The sequence below is a fragment of the Notolepis coatsorum genome (assembly GCF_963971535.1).
Source record: "Notolepis coatsorum genome assembly, chromosome: 19".
Taxonomy (NCBI): domain Eukaryota; kingdom Metazoa; phylum Chordata; class Actinopteri; order Aulopiformes; family Paralepididae; genus Notolepis; species Notolepis coatsorum.
This window is the reverse complement of record NC_140183.1, coordinates 16,524,851-16,538,036: the sequence shown is the minus strand read 5'-3', so window position 1 is coordinate 16,538,036 and position 13,186 is coordinate 16,524,851. Positions and strand designations below refer to the sequence as shown.

Below are 13,186 nucleotides of genomic sequence, written 5' to 3'. Positions count from 1 at the left end.
GACTACTTTGATGTTATTTTAAATGGTATCATATTATGTACACGTTTACACATTGCATGTTGGACTATATAGATTCTATACTGCATTTAGGGCAACATTGTACTTGACAGTGGTTCCAATAAAGAGAGAGAGAGAAGAGAGAGAGAGAGAGAGAGAGAGAGAGAGAGAGAGAGAGAGAGAGAGAGAGAGAGAGAGAGAGAGAGAGATAGAGAGAGAGAGCAGGGTGAATTGGTTACATACATCATGACAAGAGAGAGAGTGGGGGGTGATAGAGAGATACAGTAGAGAGAGAGAGAGGAGAGAGAGAGAGAGAGAGAGAGAGAGAGAGAGAGAGAGAGGAGGAGAGGAGAGAGAGAGGAGAGATAGAGGAGGGTGTGTGTAGCAGACATGGAAGTTGAAAGTGAGAAGAAGAAAGGAAAGAGAAGAGAGAGTGGGGGGGGGGGGTAGAGGAGGGTAGAGGGACTACTTTGATGTTATTTTAATGCTATCACATGTACACATTTACACATTGCATGTTGGACTATATTGATTCTATGCTGCATTTAGGCAACATTGTACTTGGATAGTGGTTCCAATAAAGAGAGGAGAGAGAGAGAGAGCGAGAGAGAGAGAGAGAGAGAGAGAGAGAGAGAGAGAGAGAGAGAGAGAGAGAGAGAGAGGAGAGAGAGAACACAAGAAAGAGACAGATATATAATGAGAGATAGAGAGAGAGAAAGAGAAATAGAGAGACAGAGAGAGAAAGAGATAGATAGAGAAAGAGAGATACTGAGAGATAGAGAGAGAAATAGAGAGAGACATAGAGAGAAAGATAGAGAGAGAGCACTGTGAATTGGTTACATACATCATAACAAGAGAGAGAGAGAGAAAGAGAGAGAGAGAGAGCGAGAGAGAGAGAGAGCGAGAGAGAGAGAGAGAGAGAGAGAGAGAGAGAGAGAGAGATGTGGAGTATGAGAAGTTCTTTAGCCTTGAAACTCACCGGGTCTCCCCTCAGTCCTCGCTGTCCTTTCAGCCCCAACTCTCCTGTGATGCCCGTGATACCCTGCAAGACAGAGAGACCGGTCAGCACATGTCACGTCCCCAGGACAGAGAGACCGGTCAGCACACGTCACGTCCCCAGGACAGCTGACTGCCAGGGCTCGACTACTATCAAAACATATTGGATCACCGTGCTCACAGTGGCTCACAGTGGCGCTTGACCGCCACGGTCGTGTGAAAGCCTCATAACACAAAATGTACGTGGTTTTGTTTCCTCTTTTTATTTGAACTGAGGGTTTACACAGTTATTTACGTGTAAACGTGAAGACGTTTTATGATCTCAGGGTTCAGGAAAAACCCCATAACCCGTTGTATATTGGGTGGCCTGGCATGTGAATAACCAAGCGGCCACGGTGATCCGTCACAACACAGAGATGAAACAGGCGGCGGTGTTTCGCTGGTCTGCTGGTTTGATTGTAATCTGAAAGTATCTGTTCCGTTCCAAAAGTTCATCCTCTGTGGGACAGTGCATATTAATCAACATTAAAAATGTAAATACGCCAGAATTAGCCAGAAGGCTAGATTTCATCTGTAGTTCCTGGCCAAGATGTAAAAAAGGGCATCAACCTAAAGTGATAAAAAATGTTATCACACATAACATACATCAAATTAGGCCTACATAAAATACAATTCATCATCACAATATACACATTTTAACAAAAATACACATATAAAACAGAATAAAGCTGAATTGCATACACACACCGTTAATGAATTTAGCTGTGGGTGCAGCTCTGGCGTTCTTTGAGCCAGATTTTAACATCCTGTAGGGTAGAGCATGTATCTGAAAACAGAAATCTCACCAAATCAAGATAAGAAAAGTATTTTTTTACCGGGCTGCCGGGGTCTCCCTTCCCTCCAGAACCTCCGGATGCGCCGGTCAGACCCTGCGGACAGGAAATCAACCAGTTCACCAAACATTGGATTCATTGTTATCCTTCAGAGGAAGAACCATTTTGAAATGTTCTTGCCAACGTAAAAAAATAATTATTCCAAATGATCAGCCCTCCGTTGTCTTTTACAACAAATATATAGAACAGCAAACTCCAGTCTTTAGATGCTTAGAGAGTTGAAAATATCTAGAAATTTAAAACAGAATTATGGTTCTTGGTCTCAATGGTTTAATTCTTTACCACACCTTTTTTCTCAAGGGACCATTCTGGTACGGTGATAGCCCTACGTTAAATCTATCTCCTGGTTGGTACGGTGATAGCCCTACATTAAATCTATCTCCTGGTTGGTACGGTGATAGCCCTACGTTAAATCTATCTCCTGGTTGGTACGGTGATAGCCCTACATTAAATCTATCTCCTGGTTGGTACGGTGATAGCCCTACGTTAAATCTATCTCCTGGTTGGTACGGTGATAGCCCTATGTTAAATCTATCTCCTGGTTGGTACGGTGATAGCCCTACGTTAAATCTATCTCCTGGTTGGTACGGTGATAGCCCTACGTTAAATCTATCTCCTGGTTGGTACGGTGATAGCCCTACGTTAAATCTATCTCCTGGTTGGTACGGTGATAGCCCTACGTTAAATCTATCTCCTGGTTGGTACGGTGATAGCCCTACGTTAAATCTATCTCCTGGTTGGTACGGTGATAGCCCTACGTTAAATCTATCTCCTGGTTGGTACGGTGATAGCCCTACGTTAAATCTATCTCCTGGTTGGTACGGTGATAGCCCTACGTTAAATCTATCTCCTGGTTGGTACGGTGATAGCCCTATGTTAAATCCATCTCCTGGTTGGTACGGTGATAGCCCTACGTTAAATCTATCTCCTGGTTGGTACGGTGATAGCCCTATGTTAAATCTATCTCCTGGTTGGTACGGTGATAGCCCTATGTTAAATCTATCTCCTGGTTGGTACGGTGATAGCCCTACGTTAAATCTATCTCCTGGTTGGTACGGTGATAGCCCTATGTTAAATCTATCTCCTGGTTGGTACGGTGATAGCCCTATGTTAAATCCATCTCCTGGTTGGTACGGTGATAGCCCTACGTTAAATCTATCTCCTGGTTGGTACGGTGATAGCCCTATGTTAAATCCATCTCCTGGTTGGTACGGTGATAGCCCTACGTTAAATCTATCTCCTGGTTGGTACGGTGATAGCCCTACGTTAAATCTATCTCCTGGTTGGTACATTGATAACCCTACGTTAAATCTATCTCCTGGTTGGTACGGTGATAGCCCTACGTTAAATCTATCTCCTGGTTGGTACATTGATAACCCTACGTTAAATCTATCTCCTGGTTGGTACGGTGATCACCCTACGTTAAATGTATCTACTGATTACACATTAAAAAACTTAACTTTTAACACATTTCTTGCAAGAAGAGATAAATAAATGAAAAGGATATATATCTATCTGACCTTTTAATTTGTTGCTTTTACACTGCAGAAAATCTGCAGAAGAAAATTAACAATGAAATGAATAGTGCAGGTGTGATTACCTGTTCACCGTTGACTCCATCGAGCCCCTGGTCTCCATCATCACCCTGTAAGTGATATAATCACCATTAAGTAACCATCACATTTCACTAAGTAACACCACAAAAACGTTTTATTTTATTACATTTTTTTACATTTTATTTTAGACTTGATGAGCAATGGAATATAGCTCAAACAGATTATAACATGGTCTTACAACTTGTAATGCATTATAGACGATCATGACAGTCCAATCGTGATATCATAATTGTTCGTTAGGATTGGGATAATTACTTCTTCTTTTTTATTTTCTTTATAAATCCTTTCTTCCCCTGTGATGAATGAGTTATTTCCTGGACAATTTATAACGGTAATACTATATGCTTTTGGTATTTGGAACTCGACTAGAGGTCACTGTGCCTGATTGAGTTCTTCAGCCGAACTGTACATCATTTGTCTATAAAATGTTCTATTCAGTTAGTCAACAAAACCCTGTAATTATTGGTGGACTAAGAATTTCCGTTAGTTCCTCAAATACTGCGGTGTGACTCCAGTAGATCTCTGCGTAGATAAACATTCCTCCAAACATACGACAACACATCTCGTCATGACTTCACTTATCTGATTTACATTCCAAACGCTTCAGCCACTCACCCTGTTGCCCCTGTGCCCTCTGAAGCCCTGTTAAACAGAGAGAAAAAAGAAAAGAAAAACAAGAGTTGAGGGTCAAGAGACATTTCACATTAGCAGCTGCCAATAAGGTGTTCTCTGTCATTCAGGTTTTAACCTCTGGGGAAATAATTCAGGCCCGGGGATTATAGTGTGGAATATAGCCCTAGTCCGTTTTTTTAAGTGGGGGAAGAAATATTATTTTCTGCAGAGGCCATTTAGCAGGTCAGGCCACCGGCCCAATGACCAGTCTGGTCCTGCTGCGAGGTCCTGAAATGTCCTACTGAGAGGTCCTTCTGAGAGGTCCTACTGAGAGGTCCTGAAAGGTCCTACTGAGAGGTCCTTCTGAGAGGTCCTACTGAGAGGTCCTGAAAGGTCCTACTGAGAGGTCCTGCTGAGAGGTCCTGAAAGGTCCTACTGAGAGGTCCTGAAAGGTCCTACTGAGAGGTCCTGAAAGGTCCTACTGAGAGGTCCTGCTGAGAGGTCCTGCTGAGAGGTCCTGAAAGGTCCTACTGAGAGGTCCTGAAAGGTCCTACTGAGAGGTCCTGAAAGGTCCTACTGAGAGGTCCTGCTGAGAGGTCCTGCTGAGAGGTTCTACTGAGAGGTCCTGCTGAGAGGTCCTGAAAGGTCCTACTGAGAGGTCCTGCTGAGAGGTCCTGCTGAGAGGTTCTACTGAGAGGTCCTGCTGAGAGGTCCTGAAAGGTCCTACTGAGAGGTCCTACTGAGAGGTCCTGCTGAGAGGTCCTGAAAGGTCCTACTGAGAGGTCCTACTGAGAGGTCCTGAAAGGTCCTACTGAGAGGTCCTACTGAGAGGTCCTGCTGAGAGGTCCTGAAAGGTCCTGCTGAGAGGTCCTACTGAGAGGTCCTGCTGAGAGGTCTTGCTGAGAGGTCCTACTGAGAGGTCCTGAAAGGTCCTGAGAGGTTCTACTGAGAGGTCCTGCTGAGAGGTCCTACTGAGAGGTCCTGAAAGGTCCTGAAAGGTCCTACTGAGAGGCCCTGCTGAGAGGTTCTACTGAGAGGTTCTACTGAGAGGTCCTGCTGAGAGGTCCAACTCATCTTCGCTATCATGCCATCGCAACTAGATATACTGGCCTGGGGGGCATGCAGGCCAGTGCGTAAAGTAGGGTGTTGAGATCTTTTGTGGTCATGTAGTCCTCCAACTGGTCCTCCAAACTGGAGTGTTTTCAGATGCTGATGGAATAACGAGGGGCGTCCCGTTTCCTAGGTAAAGATTTCCACCCCTACAGCTTGTAGCTAGCTGCCTTCTGAAGGGCCACTACTACAGTATGCTTATATATTTTGCATTAAATGCCCCAAAGAGGGGAAACTGAATCCTTGGAACACCATTTAAGAGTGAATGAGTGAAAGATCTCACACACACAAAGTGTAATATATCTACATCTGTACTATACTCTGTACTATACTCTGCAAGTGAGCTGACTCACAAGGAGTGGGACTAATGTATTTCACCACTATACTGTTACTTTAAAGTAGTTCATCCACCGAGCCACCGAGGCACAGTTAATCAACGGCTAGTATACATTTCCAATCTCCTACGCCTTTGTTTACATAAAGAGTCTGTTATTATGATACTGCTTGACCTCTGCTTGCTCTCTGCCCCAACGTCACAACCGGTGCAGTCAGTCCGTTACCTTCTGTCCTCTTGTCCCAGGGCAGCCTTGAATACCCTGCGGTCCAGAGGGGCCAGGCAGACCTCTGTCTCCCTGGGAGAACACAGAGACAGAGACAGAAGGAGAAGAAAGGGGAGAAGGGGAAGGAAAAAAGGAAGAGAAGAATGAGAATGAGAAGTCAAAAGAAACAAAACATTTAAAATAAGTCAAATAAAATGTAATAAGAAATGGCTGTGAGGGTCACATGGTTCAAATGGAATAGTATGAAATAGGTGTTACCACTTATCATAGACAGTACTGTCCTATCTACAGGTAGGGACAATGAATCGCTCGTTGCAAGTCTAATAACCATTTACGTCTTCACTTGGAATTGAAGGTGAATTCACCCCGACTACTCATGCGTCGACACACACACATACACATCTCTTCAAATGCTGTGCCTTGCTCGAGGGCACGTCAGCAGTGACAGGCAATGCAATGCAACGCCTACTCTGGACACCTCAGACTGGCTTTCTGAAAAATGAGCAGGTAACTGGTTACTTATGGCCCAGCGATGCTGCTCTCGAACCCTGAGGCTCCACAGACACAAGGCCTCTTGCTCATCCTCTCAGAGTTAGGCATCCTAGTCAGAGTTAGCCAGAGTATCAGATTAAATCTAACCGCATTACAGTAATCTGATTACGGGACAACAGCAACTGTGATCAGCTTCTGTGAAGTAGTAATTAGTAATAATCACAGTGATCACATTATTATTATTATTATTATTATTATTATTATTATTATTATTATTATTATTATTATTATTATTATTATTATTATTATTATTATTATTATTATTATTATTATTATTATTATTATTATTATTATTATTATTATTATTATTATTATTATTATTACTATTGGTAAAGAGAATGTAGACACTAACATTCTCTCACATAAAATAAAAAAGTTATAGTTACAGTTATAGTAATAAAAGTAGATTTTGTTGTGGATAATAACACAAAAATATAATAACATGATTCAGATTACAGTCTATAGATTCGAATCAGTTGTCTGTATAACTGTATGTATTTCGGAGGCCATGTAAACCAAGGGTAGCTAAATATAATCAGATTACATGTCTGAGGTCATCACTAGTACTATGGCTTATGCCCATAGTATATTTATATTTATACCTGTATCACTGTGTACACATAATTATACTGTACATCAGTTTAACATATTACTCAATGGCTTGTTATATATATATCACATTCAATCACCTGTACATTGTATATTGTTAATACACTTTACTGTTACCATTGCACTCTGGTTAGATGACAATTTATTTTCTGTACTTGTGCTGCGCAATGACAATACATTTTAATCTAATCTAATCCAACCTAATTGCAATTAGGTATTTGTTCATTTTTAAGGCCATTATTGGTAAACTACCTCCTCCTCAATCATTGTTGGAATGGAATTGTTTGGAGCCTAGGGAACCCGGCTGGTTCTTAAGGTCCAGTTTGCTCTGAACAGGGTAAATCTGCATGTTGCTATGATGCCTCTAGCTCATGGAATGAACTCCAACAGTCCTTAAAGCTTGAGATTCTCCCCTCTGTTGCAGAGTTTAAAACCTTGATCTCCAACCTTTGTCGATCAAGTTGGACGTGTTTTAATTGATTGTTATCCTTACTTGACTAATTGTTATGATTGCAGATGCTGTGTGATTTGTTTAGCTTAACTCTGTATGTTAACTCTGTAAGTTTCACTCGACGTGACTGTAAATGAGGGAAACCTCAGTTGCCTTTTTTCGAGTTTAAATAAAGGTTTGAAAATTGTAAGCAGGACATCATCAGTAATCTGTAGTGGATTAGTCTACATGTTTAACCTCCCAACCTTGTGTACTCTATCCAGTACTCCCACAGTGTGTACTCTATACAGTACTCCCACAGTGTGTATTATATACAGTACTCCCACAGTGTGTATTATATACAGTACTCCCACAGTGTGTACACTATACAGTACTCCCACAGTGTGTACTCTATCCAGTACTCCCACAGTGTGTATTATATACAGTACTCCCACAGTGTGTATTATATACAGTACTCCCTAGGGGTGGGACGATACATCGATCCAGATCGATACATCGATGTAATTATCAACGATCGAATCGGATCGATGCGATGTAATAAGATCGATTCATATCGATACTCTTATTTTGAAAATCCTGTGGCGAGTCTCATAACTGATTGTGTCAAATGGGCATATGATATCATCTCATATCGATCGCAGGCACCTGAATCTAATCGTATCGTATTGTATCGTGAGAGACTTTGTGATATCGGCAAATATCGTATCGTTGTCCAAAGAATCGATATCGTATCGTATCATGATGAAACTGGTGATTCCCACCCCTAGTACTCCCACAGTGTGTACACTATACAGTACTCCCACAGTGTGTACTCTATCCAGTACTCCCACAGTGTGTATTATATACAGTACTCCCACAGTGTGTATTATATACAGTACTCCCACAGTGTGTACACTATACAGTACTCCCACAGTGTGTACACTATACAGTACTCCCACAGTGTGTACTCTATCCAGTATCCAGTACTCCCACAGTGTGTACTCTATCCAGTACTCCCACGGTGTGTACTCTATCCAGTACTCCCACAGTGTGTACTCTATCCAGTACTCCCACAGTGTGTACACTATCCAGTACTCCCACAGTGTGTACTCTATCCAGTACTCCCACAGTGTGTACACTATACAGTACTCCCACAGTGTGTACTCTATACAGTACTCACACAGTGTGTACTCTATCCAGTACTCCCACAGTGTGTACTCTATACAGTACTCCCACAGTGTGTACACTATCCAGTACTCCCACAGTGTGTACACTATCCAGTACTCCCACAGTGTGTACTCTATCCAGTACTCCCACAGTGTGTACACTATACAGTACTCCCACAGTGTGTACTCTATACAGTACTCACACAGTGTGTACTCTATCCAGTACTCCCACAGTGTGTACTCTATACAGTACTCCCACAGTGTGTACACTATCCAGTACTCCCACAGTGTGTACACTATCCAGTACTCCCACAGTGTGTACACTATCCAGTACTCCCACAGTGTGTACACTATCCAGTACTCCCACAGTGTGTACACTATCCAGTACTCCCACAGTGTGTACTCTATCCAGTACTCCCACAGTGTGTACAGTATCCAGTACTCCCACAGTGTGTACTCTATCCAGTACTCCCAGTGTGTACTCTATCCAGTACTCCCACAGTGTGTACTCTATCCAGTACTCCCACAGTGTGTACTCTATCCAGTACTCCCACAGTGTGTACACTATCCAGTACTCCCACAGTGTGTACTCTATCCAGTACTCCCACAGTGTGTACTCTATCCAGTACTCCCACAGTGTGTACTCTATACAGTACTCCCACAGTGTGTACTCTATCCAGTACTCCCACAGTGTGTACTCTATACAGTACTCCCACAGTGTGTACACTATCCAGTACTCCCACAGTGTGTACTCTATCCAGTACTCCCACAGTGTGTACACTATCCAGTACTCCCACAGTGTGTACTCTATCCAGTACTCCCACAGTGTGTACTCTATCCAGTACTCCCACAGTGTGTACACTATCCAGTACTCCCACAGTGTGTACTCTATCCAGTACTCCCACAGTGTGTACACTATACAGTACTCCCACAGTGTGTACTCTATCCAGTACTCCCACAGTGTGTACTCTATCCAGTACTCCCACAGTGTGTACTCTATCCAGTACTCCCACAGTGTGTACTCTATCCAGTACTCCCACAGTGTGTACACTATCCAGTACTCCCACAGTGTGTACTCTATCCAGTACTCCCACAGTGTGTACACTATACAGTACTCCCACGGTGTGTACTCTATCCAGTACTCCCACAGTGTGTACTCTATACAGTACTCCCACAGTGTGTACTCTATCCAGTACTCCCACAGTGTGTACACTATCCAGTACTCCCACAGTGTGTACTCTATCCAGTACTCCCACAGTGTGTACACTATACAGTACTCCCACAGTGTGTACTCTATACAGTACTCACACAGTGTGTACTCTATCCAGTACTCCCACAGTGTGTACTCTATACAGTACTCCCACAGTGTGTACACTATCCAGTACTCCCACAGTGTGTACACTATCCAGTACTCCCACAGTGTGTACTCTATCCAGTACTCCCACAGTGTGTACACTATACAGTACTCCCACAGTGTGTACTCTATACAGTACTCCCACAGTGTGTACGCTATCCAGTACTCCCACAGTGTGTACTCTATCCAGTACTCCCACAGTGTGTACACTATCCAGTACTCCCACAGTGTGTACTCTATACAGTACTCCCACAGTGTGTACACTATACAGTACTCCCACAGTGTGTACTCTATCCAGTACTCCCACAGTGTGTACACTATACAGTACTCCCACAGTGTGTACACTATCCAGTACTCCCACAGTGTGTACTCTATCCAGTACTCCCACAGTGTGTATTATATCCAGTACTCCCACAGTGTGTACTCTATCCAGTACTCACAGTGTGTACTCTATACAGTACTCCCACAGTGTGTACTCTATCCAGTACTCCCACAGTGTGTACTCTATCCAGTACTCACAGTGTGTACTCTATACAGTACTCCCACAGTGTGTACTCTATCCAGTACTCCCACAGTGTGTACACTATACAGTACTCCCACAGTGTGTACTCTATCCAGTACTCCCACAGTGTGTACACTATCCAGTACTCCCACAGTGTGTACACTATCCAGTACTCCCAGTGTGTACTCTATACAGTACTCCCACAGTGTGTACTCTATCCAGTACTCCCACAGTGTGTACACTATCCAGTACTCCCACAGTGTGTACTCTATCCAGTACTCCCACAGTGTGTACTCTATCCAGTACTCCCACAGTGTGTACACTATCCAGTACTCCCACAGTGTGTACACTATCCAGTACTCCCACAGTGTGTACACTATACAGTACTCCCACAGTGTGTACTCTATCCAGTACTCCCACAGTGTGTACTCTATCCAGTACTCACAGTGTGTACTCTATACAGTACTCCCACAGTGTGTACTCTATCCAGTACTCCCACAGTGTGTACTCTATCCAGTACTCCCACAGTGTGTACTCTATACAGTACTCCCACAGTGTGTACACTATCCAGTACTCCCACAGTGTGTACTCTATCCAGTACTCCCACAGTGTGTACACTATACAGTACTCCCACAGTGTGTACACTATCCAGTACTCCCAGTGTGTACACTATCCAGTACTCCCACAGTGTGTACTCTATCCAGTACTCCTACAGTGTGTACACTATCCAGTACTCCCACAGTGTGTACACTATCCAGTACTATACAGTACTATACAGTACTCCCACAGTGTGTACACTATCCAGTACTATCCAGTACTCCCAGTGTGTACAGTACACTATACAGTACTCCCAGTGTGTACACTATACAGTACTCCCAGTGTGTACACTATACAGTACTCCCAGTGTGTACACTATCCAGTACTCCCAGTGTGTACACTATCCAGTACTCCCAGTGTGTACACTATACAGTACTCCCAGTGTGTACACTATACAGTACTCCCAGTGTGTACACTATCCAGTACTCCCAGTGTGTACACTATACAGTACTCCCACAGTGTGTACACTATCCAGTACTCCCACAGTGTGTACACTATACAGTACTCCCACAGTGTGTACTCTATCCAGTACTCCCACAGTGTGTACACTATCCAGTACTCCCACAGTGTGTACACTATCCAGTACTCCCAGTGTGTACTCTATACAGTACTCCCACAGTGTGTACTCTATCCAGTACTCCCACAGTGTGTACACTATCCAGTACTCCCACAGTGTGTACTCTATCCAGTACTCCCACAGTGTGTACACTATCCAGTACTCCCACAGTGTGTACTCTATACAGTACTCCCACAGTGTGTACTCTATCCAGTACTCCCACAGTGTGTACTCTATCCAGTACTCCCACAGTGTGTACACTATCCAGTACTCCCACAGTGTGTACACTATCCAGTACTCCCACAGTGTGTACACTATACAGTACTCCCACAGTGTGTACTCTATCCAGTACTCCCACAGTGTGTACTCTATCCAGTACTCACAGTGTGTACTCTATCCAGTACTCCCACAGTGTGTACTCTATCCAGTACTCACAGTGTGTACTCTATACAGTACTCCCACAGTGTGTACTCTATCCAGTACTCCCACAGTGTGTACTCTATCCAGTACTCCCACAGTGTGTACACTATCCAGTACTCCCACAGTGTGTACTCTATCCAGTACTCCCACAGTGTGTACTCTATACAGTACTCCCACAGTGTGTACACTATCCAGTACTCCCACAGTGTGTACTCTATCCAGTACTCCCACAGTGTGTACACTATACAGTACTCCCACAGTGTGTACACTATCCAGTACTCCCAGTGTGTACACTATCCAGTACTCCCACAGTGTGTACACTATCCAGTACTCCCAGTGTGTACTCTATCCAGTACTCCCACAGTGTGTACACTATCCAGTACTCCCACAGTGTGTACTCTATCCAGTACTCCTACAGTGTGTACACTATCCAGTACTCCCACAGTGTGTACACTATCCAGTACTATACAGTACTATACAGTACTCCCACAGTGTGTACACTATCCAGTACTATCCAGTACTCCCAGTGTGTACAGTACACTATACAGTACTCCCAGTGTGTACACTATACAGTACTCCCAGTGTGTACACTATACAGTACTCCCAGTGTGTACACTATACAGTACTCCCAGTGTGTACACTATCCAGTACTCCCAGTGTGTACACTATACAGTACTCCCAGTGTGTACACTATACAGTACTCCCACAGTGTGTACACTATCCAGTACTCCCACAGTGTGTACACTATCCAGTACTATACAGTACTATACAGTACTCCCACAGTGTGTACTCTATCCAGTACTATACAGTACTATACAGTACTCCCACAGTGTGTACACTATCCAGTACTATCCAGTACTCCCAGTGTGTACAGTACACTATACAGTACTCCCAGTGTGTACACTATACAGTACTCCCAGTGTGTACACTATACAGTACTCCCAGTGTGTACACTATCCAGTACTCCCAGTGTGTACACTATACAGTACTCCCAGTGTGTACACTATACAGTACTCCCACAGTGTGTACACTATCCAGTACTCCCACAGTGTGTACACTATCCAGTATTATACAGTACTATACAGTACTCCCACAGTGTGTACTCTATCCAGTACTATACAGTACTATACAGTACTCCCACAACGTGGGAGCCGTGTTATCACTACCACAGTCCTTTTCCTGCCGCAATAAATGTCTGCCTTCTATTATTTCATGA

The 13,186-nt window shown here is 43.6% G+C and overlaps 1 protein-coding gene across 3 annotated transcripts in view; it reads right to left on the bottom strand.

Moving 5' to 3' along the window:
* Positions 1-13,186, bottom strand: part of col6a4a (collagen, type VI, alpha 4a) — a 142,628-nt gene that overhangs the window by 52,133 nt on the left and 77,309 nt on the right. For all 3 annotated transcript variants that reach the window (XM_084336025.1, XM_084336026.1, XM_084336027.1), the window contains 5 exons: positions 5,785-5,856; positions 4,118-4,144; positions 3,487-3,531; positions 1,869-1,922; positions 977-1,039 (listed from right to left, as the gene is read on the bottom strand). In XM_084336025.1, coding sequence (XP_084192151.1) covers positions 977-1,039; positions 1,869-1,922; positions 3,487-3,531; positions 4,118-4,144; positions 5,785-5,856 — 261 coding nt within the window. The remainder of the gene's footprint in view (positions 1-976; positions 1,040-1,868; positions 1,923-3,486; positions 3,532-4,117; positions 4,145-5,784; positions 5,857-13,186) is intronic.